Source organism: Stegostoma tigrinum, chromosome 8 (genome assembly GCF_030684315.1).
Source record: "Stegostoma tigrinum isolate sSteTig4 chromosome 8, sSteTig4.hap1, whole genome shotgun sequence".
NCBI lineage: Eukaryota > Metazoa > Chordata > Chondrichthyes > Orectolobiformes > Stegostomatidae > Stegostoma > Stegostoma tigrinum.
The window spans coordinates 49,816,901-49,835,580 of NC_081361.1; the positions used below are offsets into that span (position 1 = coordinate 49,816,901).

General features: G+C 38.9%; 2 protein-coding genes across 11 annotated transcripts in view; both read left to right on the forward strand.

Annotated features, from left to right (window-relative positions):
- dnajc6 (DnaJ (Hsp40) homolog, subfamily C, member 6) overlaps positions 1 to 12,867 on the forward strand; it is a 188,922-nt gene extending 176,055 nt beyond the window's left edge. For all 10 annotated transcript variants that reach the window (XM_059647867.1, XM_048538746.2, XM_048538747.2 and 7 more), the window contains 2 exons: positions 5,741 to 5,917; positions 11,270 to 12,867. In XM_059647867.1, coding sequence (XP_059503850.1) covers positions 5,741 to 5,917; positions 11,270 to 11,371 — 279 coding nt within the window. In that variant the 3' untranslated portion in view covers positions 11,372 to 12,867. The remainder of the gene's footprint in view (positions 1 to 5,740; positions 5,918 to 11,269) is intronic.
- A 4,192-nt stretch (positions 12,868 to 17,059) lies between these two features.
- LOC125456565 (leptin receptor gene-related protein) overlaps positions 17,060 to 18,680 on the forward strand; it is a 28,424-nt gene continuing 26,803 nt past the window's right edge. Inside the window, exon 1 of the mRNA XM_048539804.2 lies at positions 17,060 to 17,126. Within this exon, the coding sequence (XP_048395761.1) occupies positions 17,111 to 17,126 (16 nt within the window). The 5' untranslated portion in view covers positions 17,060 to 17,110. The remainder of the gene's footprint in view (positions 17,127 to 18,680) is intronic.

Sequence of the window (18,680 nt, forward strand, 5' to 3'; positions counted from 1 at the left end):
AACTGGCAACTTGCCTCTCTGAAGGGTCTAGGCCCGAAACATCAGCTTTTGTGCTCCTGAGATGCTGCTTGGCCTGCTGTGTTCATCCAGCTTCTCACTTTTTGTCATCTCGGATTCTCCAGCATCCGCAGTTCCCATTATCTCTGATTTGCAGTTTAGTGTCCTTGTGTACTTATTCATTGTTACCAACTTGCACCTCACAACTGTGTGCCCTTTAATATAACTCAAAGATTCTTTTTAAACTTTTTCTCGCAGTTTCTTGGTCATCATTTGCTGGATTTTAAATTTACTTCTAATCCTCGGATTGACCACTTTTTTGACTTTTATAGAGGCCTCAGAATCTCCTTGAATCCAACTTTTAGCTTCCATTGTTAGTTGCTTTTAATTTGCCATTCCCATTGGGTGTTTGTGCCTTAAGAAGCCTATATCTATTGTAGGCCATAAAGATTCTTCTCTAAAGATGTATGAAACCCCAAACATTTAGGTATATTTTCCCAATCCATCACAGCCTGATAACTTTGTTGCTTTCCTCATTCAGACTTAAAACCCTAGTTTCAGAATATCACATTCAAACTTGATGTAGAATTCTAAATTGCTATTTCTCAAAAGATCCTTTTAGATCAGATTTATTATTTAACCATTTCTCATTACAAACTATGAAATTTTAAAATAGCCCATTCTCCAGTTGATTCTTCAGCACACTGCTTCAAAAACCTATCCAGTATGCACACTAGAAATTCATTCCCGGCAGGCCAGGCAGCATCTCAGGAGCACAAAAGCTGACTTTTTGGGCCTAGCTCTCTGATGAAGGGTCTAGTCCCGAAACGTCAGTTTTTGTGCTCCTGAGATGCTGCCTGCCTGCTGTGTTCATCCAGCTTCACACTTTATTATCTTGGATTCTCCAGCATCTGCAGTTCCCATTATCTCAGAAATTCATTCCCTGATGATTTAGTGCTAATTTGGCTTTTCTAGTCTATATGGAAGTTGAAATTCCCCGTTTTTACTCTATTGCCCATGTTACATGCATCTTGAGTTTCCAGATTTATGCCAACATTACCAGTTACATTTGGTCACCTATAAACAAGCCCCACCAAAGTTTGTTGCATTGTACTGTTTCTTAGCACCACCCAAACTGTTTCTGCATCCAGTGATCCCAGACCTTCCACAAATACATTGATCTCTCAGTTTATTAAGAGCATTACACAGCCTATTTTGCCTATCCAGGCTTCAAGCAATACAATACAGAATCTGGGCGCTAACAGCTGAATCAGTGTTATTTGAGTTAGTGGCACAGTGTGATGGGATGACTAGCAAGAAAAACCATAGTCTCCGAATGTCAAACTTAGAGTTCTGCATTGTCATACATCTAAAAGACTTGTTTACTTGGAAATAGTATTTTTGTGAATTGAATAACCTTCTCTGTAGAGAGGCCTTTAAATTAAATAATAGGAGTGAGGGAAATTTTTTTAAAAATAAAGGACAAGGTTTTGGAGTAGATTTGTAGCTCGGGTTGTGGGTGTTGGTTGTTTGGCTCGCCGAGCTGGTTTGTTGTTCTGCAGACGTTTTGTTGCCAAGCTTGGTAACATCCTCAGTGGAGCCTCTGATGAAGCATTAGTGTGTTTTCCCACCTGGTTTTAAACTCTGGGGTCCGTTGCTATGGATCACCTCACTTCCGGGATTTCTCCATCATGGAATGTATATGGGATCGAGTTCAATGTGTTTATTAATAGCATCCTTCGTGGAGTGCCATGCTTCCAGGAATTCTCGTGCTTGTCTCTGCCTAGCCTGTCCCAGGATCTTGGTGTTGCCCCAGTCGAAGTGGTGGTTCTCCTTGTCCATGTGGGTTGAGATGAGTGAGTACTGGTCGTGTCTTTTTGTAGCCAGTTGGTGTTCATGTGTTCTTGTTGTTAGTTTCCTTCCTGTTTGTCCAATGTAGCGTTTGTTTGTAATGGAAGTTGTTTGTGCTTTTCCTCCTCTCTGAATTTTATTCCGGTGAGGGTGTTGTTTATGAGTTTGTGTGTCTTCTAATTTGGTCTGTTTAATGATTACAAAGGTGCCGTCTAACTAGCATATCCATAGTTTAGGTTGGATTTGCAGAAAAACAAACAACTCCCATTCCTGGACATCATGGTAGAGTGTAAGACAAATGGAAAACTGCAAACGAAAGTACACTGAAAAGCCACGCACTCAGACCAGGCACTGAGCTTCAATAGTAACCATCCCAGCACACACAAACGGAGCTGTGTGCGAACACTATTTAAAAGGGCAACAACACACTGCAGCAACATGGAACGACGTCAAGAGGAGGAGGAATACCTCTTCCAAGTGTTCAAGGATTATGGATATTCAAAGAACTGGGTCAGGAGATGGCTGCAGGAACAGCATCAGAAAGATTCTACACGCCCCGACACACTCATCATACTACCCTACATCAGGAACACATTAGAACTCGCCACAAGACTTCTACAACCGCTGGGCATCAGGGTGGCACACAAGCCCACATCAACCCTATGACAAGTGCTCGCCCGAACTAAAGACCCACTCCCGACCATGGACCGGACCAGTATCATCTACAGGGTCCCCTGCAGAAACTGCAAGAAGTACTATGTCGGACAAACAGGAAGGAAACTAACAACAAGAATACATGAACACCATTTGGCTACAAAAAGACATGACCAATACACACTCATCTCAATCCACGTGGACAAGGAGAACCACCACTTTGGCTGGGACAACACCAAGATCCTGGGACAGGCTAGGGAGAGATGAGCATGAGAATTCCTGGAATCATCAGAGGCTGCATTGAGGATATCACCAAGCACGGTAATGAAACATCTGCGGAACAACAAACCAGCTTGGTGAGCCAACCAACCTTGAAAAAGGACAGGGCAATAGTGAATAATAGCAATAATAGCTAGAGTATGACAGCAAGGCACAGAGTATACAAACATAAGATCATACCAACAAATAGGGTCTTAGGAGTGAAAAATGATTTAAAAGACAATTTAATTATCAGTGTGCATGCAGCACTTCTAATGAAATGGATGGTTTATAGCACAAATGGAAATAAATAACAGATGATGGCCATTAGAGAGACATGATTGTAAAATGATCAAGACTGGTAATTGAATATTCAGTGCTACTTAACACTTTAGAAGTATGGGAAAGGAAAGGAGGCAGGATAGTGTTGATGACAAAGGATGAGACCAGTACTTTCAAAACAAATTATCTTGGCTTGGAAGATCAAGATGTGGAATCAATTTGCATGGAGATAAGAAATAGGAAGGCAAATAAATCATTGGTGGGAGCAGTTTGTTGATTTTCTAACAGTGCCTGCGCTATAGGATTGAGTAGAAATCGAGACCTAATGGGGCTTGTAGAGAGAAACTGCTGTAATTGTGGGCAATTTTGATCATCTTGGAATTGGTCAAGTTAAGTTGGCAAAAGGAACCTTGAAGACGTATTCACAGAATGTAATTGGGACAGCTTTTCAGTTCAATGTGTTTTGGAATCAAACCAAGGAACAGGCCTTTTAGAAGGAGTAACATATAATTAGACAGAATTAATTCATGATTCTAACAGTAAACGTTGTATTGGTAAGAATAAACGTATCACAATGGAATTCACTTGAGGGTGTGATGCTGGGGTCTGAAACTGTCTTCAGCTTAAATAAAAACAATTAAAGATAAAAAGACTGACTTGTCTGAATTAGAATGGGAAAATTGACTGAAATGTAAAATCGTTTTTTAAAAAAAAACATCCTTTTCAAGTAATCAATTTTATTTGCCAGTGATCAGATGAGGAAGTTTGTGACTCAACTTCAGAGTCTTAAAGGTTTATGAAGAAAACTTTGATTTCCCTACCCTTATTGCATCTTAACTAAATGGTATCTTCTAGAACACTAAGTATTCAGTATTTTTAATTTGAACCCTGCATTTCTGCTCCGTTATGATGGGAACAGTGTTAAGGAATGAGCAGCACAAAACAAAGCAACTGAATCTTAGCTGATCAAGACAAATCTAGCAAACTTTAGTGTTTGATTTGAAGCCAAGACTGAACAAAGAATTATCTTGCCAAAGAAATGTATCAAGATCCAATTAACAGGTCTAGTAATGTGCAGCATATTTTCTGAAAATCTTAAGAAATTCAAGATGCAAGTAAGAAAATAGCTTACTATATCTCGGATTTTCAGAGCATTATCATGTTCCTTTTATTTTAATGCTAATTATCTATAATGCAAATAATAGATGAAATAGTGGGTGAATGATACTTCAAATAAAAAGGCAAATTTTCTTCTAAGTAATCAATGCAATAAAATGCATCTTACACAACCGCTAGCATTTCCCTTTAGCATGCTTGCCAATAAATAGTCACTGTTCCACAATATGCTTTTCTTTTTTCATGTAGTGTAGGTCAGAAATCCTATTCATTAACCATCTTCTTCCTGGTTTTAGAGCATAGAACATAGAACATTACAGCACAGCACAGGCCCTTTGGCCCTTGATGTTGTGCCAACCTTTCATACCGATCTGAAGTCCATCTAATCTTTTTGAGGGTATGGTTGTCATTAGCAGGAATAGTTTTACTAAGTCATCTTCTCCCTTGGTGACAACAGTTCTGTTGATGTATCTTTCCAGTGTTCCTTCCCAACTGACCAACCAATGACATCTCTGATGTTTTGTCCCTTCTTGTAAAACATCTGAGTTATTGATGTGGCTTTCCATGTTTTGCAGCTTTTTACCTAGCATGTGGGCTACTTCAATGCTCCTGTTAAAGAAACCTTTAGAGGGAAATTTAGAGGAATTCTGTGTGTTTATTTTTCTCTGTCTTTCTCTAACTCCTTTTTTGTGTATGGCACACTGCTTCCCTGTTTTTGTAACTTCCTTCTTGATGCTACCAGCTCAAAGTTTGCCAGGTCACATGGATTAGTAATTGTTATTGTCCAAGACCAGAACAGTTGATGCTTTTACAATTGATGCAAACTCCTAAAACTCTTTTTGTGCACATTCTGAAAAGTCTGTGGAATTGGAAATATTCTTGAAAGAAATTAGAAATTTTTGTTGCAGTGCTACATCTGGATTTGCAGTTGGTGCTCTATTAAAGTGTGTTTGTGGAATCTCAGACATTTCCTAGCATGACCCACCGCAGAAAACTGCTTATTAATTGACATTTCACCCAAAGAAAAGTTTGGAATGATATCTGACTTAAGTGGAAAATGTTGTTGTAAAGTTAATGCATAACCGAAATGGAATGCTTTTGATGAAAAATATTTTTCACCTGACTTTTACGTAACACCTAAACAAGGTACACGAGATATTGATACTCTGCAATAAGAATGATAATTATTCTCATCCCCAATAGAAATATGCCTGCCTTTGAGTAAAAATTCACAACTGATTTACTTTTGTGAGTTGCTTGTGGATGAAGTTACAAACATATTTGAAATCTTGTGAAGAATTCACAACTGAAAAGCTTTCACTACAATATCTAATGCTCAAACTTAAAAAGCACATATTCTAAGAGATTGGGTAATGGATGTGGGAAGAAAAACAAAGTGATAAACTCAGTGTTAAATCTGAAAGATGAACTCTGTCCTCTCTACATAAGCCTCCAGCACTGAGTAGTTCCAGGATTTTCTGTTTTTCTTGATTTCAAACCTCCAGTATCCAAATTTTGCTTTTGTTATTGATTGTTCTCTTGGTATTGATCAAGCTAAGATTCTGTATTTTGATCATTTCAGTTACTGGATTGGATTGAAGGGAAAGAAAGAAATATACGGGCATTACTGTCAACAATGCATACTGTTTTGTGGGAAGGGGAGACCAAATGGAAGCCTGTCGGCATGGCAGACCTGGTAACTCCTGAACAGGTGAAAAAAGTCTATCGGAAGGCAGTACTCATTGTACATCCTGATAAAGTAAGTTCCTTTTCTTTTTAAGTGGTGTTGTGCTTGTACTTAGGATCACTCCATAGTGTATTTGAATTGTTATTGTTTGGGAACCAAATTGACTGACTGGATTTAATACTTGCTTTTCATTCAAAAATGGGTCAATCCCGAATGATGAAATGCAGCATTTTGTGTTTGTCCTCACCCAATTAATGCCTCATCTGAATTGTTATGCCCCCTCAGATTGAGAACACAATGACACCATAGTGCAACTTCAAGTCATAGAATCATTGGCCAAATGGACTGTTCAATTTTCTTGTTTCTGTTGGAATGTGAATTTCCATTTTTTTTCATGACAGTATTCATCCTTGGGAAACTGAGTTTCTACTTTAAGTATTATGTTAAAGGCATTTCTCATTTACATATTGCTAACAAAAAATATCTGCGGTCAGATCAAGCAGCTGCAGTGGTAGTGGTTTTTTTCTACGGACACCCTTCAGAACAGTGGATTCTGGGAATGCGAAGATTCCTGGCTTCTGCTTTTGCAGATATGGCACTTTTAATTTTAGGGCGGAACACTAAATATTTAAACATGTTTGTCTATTATTTGATCTCTTTGCTTGTTTGGAGAAGTGCTATCTTCCCAGATGGTTCAAGATGGACTTTTTTTTTGTTCCCTATTTGGTCAACTCTGAGTTCTGCACAGTCACTGTTCTTAGCCAAATTGCTTTGTATAGTTTAAAAGTGCAAAATGGTGGTTTGTTAACTTTGAGAAATCAGAAGTTCCACAAAGCAAATAATTGAATTATTTGCTGAGTCCTTTTTAAATCTTCTTCCTCCAGTCTGCTGTTTTTCTATAAAGCTAAAATTTTCACATCTGCATTTGTCTGTTTGGACGTTCTTGACATTTTATGGGCCTCATGGGCATGTCTATTTAGTGATCCATTTAGAGCTTATAGTTTTGTGAGAGAACTTGTAGCAGACATGCTTTTAGCCAGTTGTGTCTGCTTAGAGTTAGGTTTTTGACTGATTAAAATAAAAACATAATCGATAATCTTGTAACTGCTGTGCTCATGATAATCAGTTAAGATAACAGGTTTTCAAACCTACGATCTTTCTGGTGAATTTTGCATACTACTGCAGACCGACTACAACTTTATCTTGTTTAAAGCTCATAGTCCTTTTTAAGCTTCAACTAAAATATAGTTCTGAATACTTGAAGAAAAGGATCTGATTGTAATTTCAGGCGGGCGTTGAGCACTGTGGCTCCTAAGTGAATGAAGAGCAGCCCACACCTGCTGTCTTTACCTATCTGTCACTGTGATTGCCAGCACAAATTTTCACTGCAGCTGTTGCAGGATCTACAGCAGTTTTTGAAAAAGTGTTCTTGACTTTAGGTGTTGAATTTTCAGGAACACTTTTTTTTTCTGAAAAATATTTTTCAGCTCTTCTACACTCCAAACCCTGATGTCTTTTGCCATAAATGATGGTGCTGTATGTAGTGATTGGAACAAGGTTGGCTCAGTGGATCTCATTCAGTATGAGATCCTTGGTTGGGATTGTTAATCTGGGTCAATTAAGGAGCCCTGGCTGATTGACCGATATAAACAGGAGTAACAGGGATTCTCCTCACTTTAGTGGCTGGATTTGATTTAGCTGGTCAGTGTCCATGTACTGTGCTTGTGGAACTGAAGGCAAACTGGCATCTGTGCATTTATTTCACTGTAGAAGCACATTACATAACAGTACCATCGGGTGAAGAGGGCCATATCTTCTCTTTAGCCTTTGCAATTACTTTGTCTCTTCAGATAAATTGTGCCAAGTGAGTTTTGATTGCCTTATGTTTGAAACAAAATAGGTCTGTTTTGGAAATGAAAGCTTTTGAAGTTGTTTCACTTTTGGCCAAAGTGATCATTGGCTGTTGTACTGTACAACAGCCAGGTCAAGGCAGATGAGGTGGATGTGCCCTTAGAGCATGGCAGATTACACTTTTCAACGTACCTTATGCTCAGAATTTGAGGTAGGGCTGGTGTCCAGGCTTGCATGAAAAATGAGGTTCTGCTGCACGATTCTTCCACCGATGGACTGTTTTTCATCCCACAGAATTTCAAACCTTTTAATGTCTTAGAATGACATTTGGTGTATTGGAGAGATTTGGGAAAGAATGACCAGGAAGATGCAAGGACCTGGTTGTCATGTTAATGATAATGGTCTTAATCCGTTCCTCATCGGGGTTGATCAACTCCAAGGGCTAGTTTACTTCAAACAGTAAAGTGCATTACAAGTTGTAAAGCAGACATTACAGAAGACCATCTGATGTTATTACTGGACAAGTCAGATCCCAGGCTGAAATCTCGCCTGATAGATCATTTTTAAAAACATGGTCTTTCACTAACAATGCTGCAGATTTGGTTTTAGCAATAAAACAGAAGTTTATAATGTAAGGACAGAATGTGACATTAAAAGACAAGCTATTTCTGTGTGACATAATTTGAAATGTTTCAAAATACACAATCCAATCTATCCCAACACCACTATGTTACAGTACTTGAACAACGGAGACCTCACTTTTGTATCACATCCATGTTTAACTTAACTGTTTATTTTAATTGCTATCTTAACAGTTTGGTAGGCTCTTCCTTGACTAATTACATAACGGAGTTTAGATTCTCTCCAGTGCAAATAACCCCTTCAGGGTTCTAAGCAAACACTGCTGGTTTGGAACTTTCAAGCTCCTACCTTTTGCACTGAAGTAACCTATTTACTAATAGTTTAAAACTATCATCTTTCAGGAGAAACTGTTTTACATGTCTATCTTCTGCCAAGATGTCTGAACTGAGTGGGGTGCGAGCTTTCCAAGCTGTGGGATTTTCCTCAAAACAAAATTAAAAATTCTGATACTTTTAAATAGAAAGCAAGTTAATGCTCCTCAATGTTTAATCTGTTTGTAAAACTCTCCCAATCTAGTTAAAAAAACAAAACCCGCTGGCTCCAGAAATACTGACAAGTTAATCATTAAATGCCATCGAGGACGCAAGTCAAAACCCACATGCCACTTACTCAAAATTCAAACTTTAAATCATATTGAAATACATATGAACCACACATCTCTGATCACAATGTGCAGCTTGCAAATCTGTAGCAGACTAACTGGTAAACAGTTACAACATTATATGCATTGAACAGATGAAGTCCTTAAAGGTGAATTCTCTTAAAGGCGATGTACATTATAACATTAGCTCTCTCCTTCATTTGGCCAGTGCCAACAGAAGTTTGAGGCCTATATGATACAAATGTTGAGAATGCTGAGTTCTATAGATATGGATATATTGTACTTGCTATAGTTTTGTCACATTACTGTTTCATACGTTTTTGTGCAATACACTTAGATTTGTACCAAAAGAACAATCATGCCTATGAATAAGTACATTTCTCCACAAATAAATTTTGCTTTTCCCAGCTACCATCATACGTCCATATTATACTATATTTGAATTGTAATTTGCATGTTGGAAAACAACTGGATCTTTCTAGATTTGTCCAGTGCTGAACCCTAAGGTTGCAAACAAGCATCATTGTGGGAATATAGGCATCACTAGCAAGGCTGGTACTTACTTCAATTTTTTTTTGGTCCTTAAGATGTTGATAAATCTTAAACTGGTGCAGTCAATGTGGAGGTACTTCTGCATTTTTCGAATGGGAGTTCCAGCACCTTAGTCCCAGTGACCATTGTATATATTACAAAGATTAGATTGACATTAAAAATTCAAATACATTATAATTGTGTTGTAATGTTTGATACCTGTGAATTTAAAAATTCTTACTTTAAAAGGATTTGCTTTAATAAAGAACTACACCACCATAAATGATGTATAATAAATAGTTACCAAGATTAACTTAGCTCCAGTCTCCATGTTCTGCTGTAAATCCTTAAATGTTTATCATTTTGTAAAATAACTTGACAAAGATCTGTTCCTGAACAGAATTTAAAGATGTTGGTCTAAGTGTTAATAAAGCGTACAGCATCCTAGTCTTTACTAAAAAGATTAATAGGGCATACGGCCAGGGTGTTATGATAAAATTGTACAGAATACTTGTTCCACGTCAGCTGGAGTGTTACATTCAGTTCTGGGCACTGATGGTAGAAAAGATGCATGAAAAGTTTCTCTGGGATTATGATCTTCAGTTACGTAGGTAATTTGGAAATATTTCTAAGGGAAAGAAAAATTGAGAGAAAATTTGATTTTTGAATACGTGTTAGAAATCTCAGGAGCAAATAGCTGGGAGGTTTTTAAGAAGTCTTCATTGGTGGAAGGATTCGGAATATGAGGCCATCAATTTTAACATAATTGGCAGAAGACACAATAACAACATGAGGGGGGAGAAAAGTTTAGTGAGTGGCTAGGATCTGAAATACACAACCTGAGAGTATGGTGGACGTGGGTTTAATTGAGGCATTCAAAGAGTAATTGGATTGTACATGAAATAATAAGCAGCTCTGGACAGTTGGCATGGACAACATGGGCTTAAATAGCCTCCTGTGTTGCGAGAAATGAATTGACTTAGCTTTGTTGGCACGTACTGTCGAACGAGTGCAGTGAAAAGTTTGCCATGTCACCGCTTATGATATCATCTTAGTTGTAACATTCCTACATACAGATACTTAAGTATTTGGCACAAAATTGAAAGAATAATAAATAAAAGTCCAGCATGGTGAATCTTTGAAATCACCGATGTGATGAAGCATGCAATGGAAACATAAGTTTGTCGTAGCATCTCTTTACATCTTTCAAATGTTCCCAAATACATCAAAGAATTATGATACAGCTGTTATCATTAAAGTAAGGGAAATGCAAGTACAAGTTAATATTGTGAAGTCATACTGTATTATCTTGTGGGGTGTGGTTGTGCTAAATGTAAATTGAAATATTGCCTCATCAGATTTGAGTAGACCGTATTTGAGTCCTGAAGAAGTCCTACTATGTTTGCAATGTTGAATTTTGTTTTGGTCAACAGATGTTCCAGAACTTTTCAGCTTCTCCTGCACTTTATGGATGGTGGAGATCTGAAATAAATGTATTTTAGTTTTAATGTAGTATTTGAGCAGACATCATGATAAAATAGGGAGAAAGTGGAATTATTAATCAAAAGGTCTGGCTTGATTTGAGCAATGATGCCCTTTTCTCATCCCATATTCTGTTTACAATATTTGAATTCATTGTTTACACTTTTTTGCCTGTTTTAATTTCATGTGGCGCCCTTGGCATGAGTTATTCATCTTGTGTTGAATTCGTTGCAAACAAATTCAGAGTATTGCTAGTGATTACCCAGTTATAAGTTTTTTTTTTTTCTCTATATAATTTTATATACTCTTCCCTACAGGCCACTGGTCAGCCATATGAACAATATGCCAAGATGATATTCATGGAATTGAATGATGCCTGGTCAGAATTTGAAAGTCAAGGTCAAAAGCCTCTGTACTAATTTAATGTGAACTACTTGCTTGTATTTCCAGTTGACTCTGTACCTGTGCTAAATGTGTTTTCTTTTGCTTTAATGTTGATGTACATTGTTTATCATCGGTAAACCTGTTTGCAGGCACTCATTTATCACTTTAATTGTTTAAATGGCAGTCTCAACTTAAGAACTCTTGTTTTATTTATCTGTTTACCCTTTCACGTGAGGTTTTGGTAAGATTATATTGAAAACAGTAAAGAAAACATGAGTATCTTTTGAGATAAAGGTGACCTTTGGCCTTTACTTTGTGATTATGATTGCAATGTACACTGCCTAAATCTTATCTCTATGCATATCTCTTCATTCTGTTCTGAAATATGTTTTGTGATTTTTGTCACATTACAGCTGTACAATATTTTCATTTGAAGTTGACAGTTTAATTAAGATTGTTACTAATTGCTGGACAATGTAACATCATTGAGTCTCCATCAAAACATAAACATTTATGACAAGCTTTACAATATCATTGATAAAATCATCTCCCAATAATCAGTATTACTCACTAGCAACTTCGGTCACCATCTGGTTTGAGGGCCACTCGAGATTTGTTGCAATATGCTGCATTGTGAAGTAAGGTGGTGTGACGCTGTTTGCCACAAGTCAATAATGCTATAGTGAACAATTGCCAAGTGTATGAACACGTGCAGCATCACAGGAACAAAAGCAAATCATACAGGACCAATAGTTGTACTTGTAGATTGTCATGAAATCTTTTCCACTGCTGCACAGAGGCTGAAGCGACCAATAATCTTTCACTGGTTTACTTTGCTGAATTGGAGAATGGCACTGATTCTCTGGAAGATCAACAACCCTCAAACTGGAGGCTGTGAACGAAGACTAAGATGTATTGAACAAGCAGTCTTTTGGAAAATGTTTGCAAATGGACATTGGGCTGTTTTATGATCACTCTCTTTTGTGTAGAAGATAAACTGTTTCCTTCAGACAGTTTCTTGTGTTTAGTTTAATAGAAAATTAAGATGTTAACTTGAGAATTATTTCCCAATATTTTATTTAAAAGATGTTATTTTGTTCATATGTACGATATGATTTGAATATTCCATTTTTAACATCTTTCTTTACTCTGCAGTCTGACACTACAGAAAAGTTAAACTATTTATTGTCCATTCACGAGTGTGAATCATGTAGGTCATTAACATTTCCAAATACGAGAGCTTTACAGTGTAATCTTTATGCCTGCATATACAGTACAGCAATTCTGTTAACCTTGATCTAATACTTGTTTGCTCTTGTGGGGTAGGGTGGGGAGGCAAGGGAGGGTTAGGTTGAGAGAATGTTATGTTAATGATGTAGTCTGTGTTTGCTACATCTGACATCCAGTTATTTGAATAATAGCTATTTAAAAATGTCTGTAATTTGTAGATTATTGTCTTCATTCCAACTTGTACATAACACTGGCTGTAATTGACATGAAATAAAGACAAATTTGTGTTGCTGAATATTGACTTTTGTAGTGCAGACAAAATTGATTTCTACTTTTCATCACCATAATAACTAAGGAATTTATTTTTCTTTGGATATCACCTAATTGTGGAAAAATGTTGGGAAATGGACATGCCAGCGATTCAAGGACCTATACAATAGCCAGCCAAAGAAAGTCACACTAATCAGTCTTAATGAACTAAAATTCTATTTCATGTTATAACACTATTAAACCTGTTTTACACAAATATAAAGACAGCATCGAGCAATACTTACCTGAGGATTCAGTTTAGAAGCAGCAGAGTCAGTAGCTTAGTAGACAGTACTTTGGACGTCTCTTGGATGGTTGTTTAACTCCAGCTGATTGCAGAGCCAGACCTAGTATAAATGTCTCACTTAAAATGTTCGTGTTCGTTGGACTGTAGATAATCACTAAAAATATAACGGCAGTCCAAATTTGACCACTGACTTGTAATTGTTCAGTATCAACGTCCCTGGTCCATGAATCAGGTGGCATTATTTCAGATGTTTTTCGAAATGATCAGAACGTGTAGACCTCACTTGTCCACTTGCAGATACTATCAGTGCCTTGTGCGTCATAATGGTTCTAAATGCATCAGCACTTTGACTACTGTGCTTTTGAGCTCTTGTGAATTATTCTCCTTTTTTCCTTTCAGCATTTGGAAATCAATTTGTTTACTGGACATTTCCCAAAGCTGTTTCAGTAATTTCTATTTTTCTTTCTCGCTAAAACTCAGGCCATAACCTTTGGTTGGGTGATGCTTGTCTCTCTGACACTTCTAGGCAAGCCCACTTCTGGTGTGATTTGATTTTATCGTCATGAAGTATAAGTAATATAGGGAGATCATAGTAAGCAAGGATGCATGGATCAAAAAGACTTCGAGGCATACAGGTTACATTGCACAGGGTGTGTGCTAGGTGAGATCAACGTTAGCAAGATCAGCATTGTTTCACACTAGAGAGCCTGTGAATCAGTCTAAACAGCTGGGAAGAAGCTGATCCTGAACCTGCTGGTGTATGTGCTCAGGTTTCTGTAAGAGGCCATTACTGAATGCAATGGGTCTTTGATGCTGGAAGCCTTGCCATGGCAGCGAGCTATGCAAATGAAGTCCATGGACAGGAAGTTGCCTTCCGTGATGGTCTGGGCTGTGCACACCACCTTCTGTAGATTCTTATGGTCCTGGGCAAAGCCATTGCCATACCAGGCAGTTATGCACCTGGACAGTTTGCTTTCAATGGTGCATCTGTAGAAGTTGATGAGGTCCTTACAGATGTGCCAAATTTCCTGGGCAGCCTGAGGAGGAAGTGTTGTTGTGCCTTCTTGACTGTCACATCTACATGGGAAGTTCTGGACAAATTGGTTATTGTCACTGAGGAACTTGACGGTCTACATCCCCTCAACCTCAGTTCTGTTTGATGTAGATGGGGCTGTGTTCTCCTCCTTTCTGAAGTCAATGGTCAGTTCTTTAGTTTTGCCAACATTAAGGGAGAGGTTATTCTTATTGCATCATGTCACCTAGCCCTCTATCTCCCATCAATTTTTGACTCGTCGTTTGTTGGATATCCATCCCACTATGGTGGAATCATCCGTGAACTTGTAGATGGCATTCAGTTAGCATTTCGCACCACTGTGGGTGTACAGGGAGTACAGTAGGGGGCTGAGGACACCACCTCAGGATTCCAGTGTTGTGTTATGTGAACCTACACTCACTAACTATGGCCTGTTTGTTAAAACTGAGGATCCAATTGCAGAGGGTGGAACAGAGACACAGATTATGGAGTTTTGAGATCAGTCTAGGAGTAGATGGTTTTGAAGGTGGAACAGTCGTTAATGAGGAGGCTAGTTACTGGAAAAGCCCAGCGGGTCTGGCAGCATCTATGAAGAAAAAAAATAGAGTTAATGTTTTGGATCCAGTGACCCTTCCTCAGCCATTTTCTTTTTTTTTTGTCCCCATAAGTGCTGCCAAACCTGCTGAGCTTTTCCAGTAACTTCGGTTTTTGTTTCTGATTTACAGCAGCTGTAGTTCTTTCAGTCAATGAGGTGGGAGTCTGACGTAGGTGTACTTTGTCAAGATGTTCCAGGGATGAGCGCAGGGCTAGGGATATGGCTTCCACTGGGGATCTGTTATGTCAGTAGACAAATTGTTGGGGATTGAGGCAGACTGGGAGACTGCAGTTGATGTTGATGTGGCTGTGACCAATCTGTGAAAGCACTTGATTATTGAGGTCAGAGCTACTTGGTGGTAATCATTAAGGCATATGCTTACTTAGATATGGGGATGCTGGTGAACTTCTTGAAGCAGGTGGGGACGTTGGCTTTTGGGAGGGAGAGGTGGTCTGCACAGGATATGAGTGCTCGGCCAGGACGCTGCGTGAGCTCCGTTAATGCTATTTTGATGGGAGCATTAACCCACGTGCAATCGTCACTGAAAGAACGCAGAGTAGGCAGATGGGGAGGTGATAGCCTCGTAGTTTTATCTCTGGATTGTTAGTTGAGAGATCCACATGTCATCCTGGGTTCGAATCCCGCATGACAGCTGGTGGAAGTTGAATTCCATAAAATGTCTGGAATTAAGACTCTAATGACCATGAATCTATTGTCAATTGTCAGGAAAACCCCATCTGGTTCACTCATGTCCCTTAAGGAAGGAAACTGCCATTCTTAGCTGCGGTGGCCTACGTGTGACTCCAGACCCACAACAATGTGGCTGACTCTGACTTGCCCTGTGGGCAATTTGGGATGTACAATAAATGTTACCTAGCTAGTGATGCCCTCATCCTGGTTAATGAATAAACAGGTTGTGATGTCAATCTATGTGTAATGTTGATTTGACGTTACTGCTTCTGTTTTGGAGCTCATTGTCTGTTTATACAAAAGATATTAGCTGTTACAATGAACATGCACTTGGCAGCATAAGTCTCCTCTCCAGACTGATTGAAAGGGTCATCAGCTCCTCCTCTTTTAATCTGTAGGTAATTTGTACAATTTCAAAAGAATAGTTCAAGAATTATGCCCTCCTTACTGTCTACAATCTATAAGCTTTTGAGAGGAAGATGTGTGCTCAACTTGTGTATTGACAAGTTGATTTTTTAAAAAATGTTTATTATAAGTTATAATATGTGGACCATTAATCTTTAATTCCAACAAATGATTTCATATCTCAGATTTTTATCTCTGAAAAAATCATTTAAAACAGTCTAAAATTCTTAATAATTGTACAGGGCATCAGACGTAACAGTGAGCAAATTTTTAAAATCTCCGTAGATTGCCAAGAAAAATGTCTGGGCAGTTTCCCTGCTGCATTTCACGCCTACCATCAGTTGAAAAATCTGGCGTAATAAATCTTAGTAAATTAAAAAAAAAACCCATCAGCCTGCAAAAGCTGTCAAAGGAAAGTCACCAACGCCACTTTTGAATCCTTTACTTTACTAAAGTTATAAAGTTCACCATTAGGTTAAAGCTTTTCAAAACACTAGTTAAGCATCGTTATTTGGCCAAGCAGCCACTCTGCGGCACGATGTTTTGGAAAGAATGCATAGCTTTGATGAGGAAACAAGTGTGATTTATTACAATGGAGGAAAGAATGACATGTGTACAAACATTGCACTAATTAGTGCAATGTCTGTACACATGTCATTCTTTCCTCCATTGCATTAATTAGTGCAATGTCCAACAGCAGAGATTAAATCCAATAGATATCTTCAAAATCATTAATCATGTCTTTGACAGTTAAATAGAAAGCTATTTCCAGTGCCCGAAATGTTTTATTAATTGATCTTTATCTTTCTACATTCTTATCCCTATTTTCCTCGTTTCAAGAGTTGAAACCTCTTTTTCATTTTCAAGGCAGGAAAACGTTTTTTATAACTGTGGTTGACCAATCATAAATTTGAATTTCAGTTCCTCTCCGCTAGGGCTGAAGGCGATTGGATGGAGATGAAATATATCCAGCGAGGGTAAGAGCTGCGCCACTAATTGGTCAGAATCAACAATCTGAGGTCGATGATTGGAAGATCCTGTAGGCCCGTTCGTGCAGGTAATTGGATGGCAAGCCGGAACTATTTACTGAATGGCGAGTCCTTTATGAGCGCGATGCTGATTGGCGACCCGTACGGCGATGCCAAAGTGGATTGGCTGAAGGGCTGGGACTCCGTCTGCCCTGATTGGTTTAAGGCAGCTGGCTCCGCTGATTGGTCGGCTCTAGGTTGGGGCGGAAGTGAGTTAGGATTCGGAGCAGCGAGAAGATGGCGGGTATTAAAGGTAGGACCGGGCTTCGCATTTACGCTGTGTGTTCAATAGGTCTGTCTTCAGTTTGTCAAGCAGCGTGAAAGATATTGCCCTTTGGAAGGGGCATTACTTTTTCTAATGATATGGAGTGGGGTTTGGGATCGAAGGCGGAGAGGAGGGGAGGGGATGGGATGGGATGGGATGGATCCTTTTGTGTGAGGACCCAGGGCTGGATCAGAAGGTCGCATAGCACAGGAACTTGAGGGGCCCCTTGAGACAGGTGACTGGGTGTCCCTGGGGAGGACTGTGGGTAGGTAGGTGCGGCTGGGGTTGGTTTCTCTGGCGAATGGGTGAGTGTACAAGTGAGTGAGACATTTGAGGTGAAGGAAGAAGTTGGGGTATGGAGGCCCGGAGGGTTAGGGTGTGTGAGACCCCTGCAGCGAAAAGGGGAGGTTAAGGATAGCATTAGATTTAAAAGAAAGCCTGACAAGGTTGCAAATCTGAGGACTGTGTGACTGTTGAAGAAACAAATCGTTCAGAAAGCCTTTGGCTCTTTATTTAAAAATATTCAGAAACTTTGTCTCCACTGTGTCCAGAGGAGAGAGTTCCAAAAGTACACCACTTTCTGAGAAAAGAAATTCTCCCCAGCTCCATCTTAAATAGGAGACTCCTTTCGTTCTAGTTGCAGTTAGAGAAAGAATACTTTGAACATCCACACTGTAAAACCTCTTCAAATATTATGTATTTCAGCAAAAGCATCCCTAAATCTTCTCAGTCCCATTGGATATTGTTCCAGCTTGTCCAATGTTTTTCTCATAAAATACACCACCTTCCCCAATCCAAGGAAGCAGCTCAATGAGCCTTTTCTGAGCTGCTTCTTATGCATTTATTTTCTTTCTCAAATAAGGAGACCAGACTGCTGTATACTCAAATGTGGTGTCACTAATGGCTGTACAGCTGCTGCAAGACACTCTTCTATATTCTTTTATAGTCCTTGCATAAGCAACAATGTTCCATTCTCCTTGATCGTCTGCATCTTAAAGTGAAGCAGTTCACATTTTCCTGCAGCATATCTTGCAGTGTTTTGCTTCCTTACATGATCTGTCGATGCCTTTTTGCAGTCTGTTTGTGTTCTTTACACAACTAGGTTTTGTAGCAGTCAGCAAATTTAGCAACCAAACATTCAGTCCTTTCATCCAAGTTATTCTGATAAGCTGTAAGTAGTCAAAGTCTCAGCACTGATCCCTGTGACACTTCACTCATTGCATCTTGCCAAGCTGAAAATGACCCGTTTGGGCCTAATGTTTTCTGTTAGCTAACTAATCCTTTATCTATCCTATTATGACACCCTCACACCTTGAGATTTTAAAATGCATAGTAACTTTTGATATGGTGCATGCTTAAAATGTAATCCACCTGTCACATCTTTACCCCACTCTCCTTGCCAGTCAATGTCCTTCTGCAGCCTCTCCACTTCCTCCAACGTTAGTTGCCCCGTACTATCTTTTTGTCATTTGCAAACTTAGCGACAATGCCGTCAGTTCCTTTGTCCAGATTGTTAAAGTATGACGTGAATAATTGTGGTCC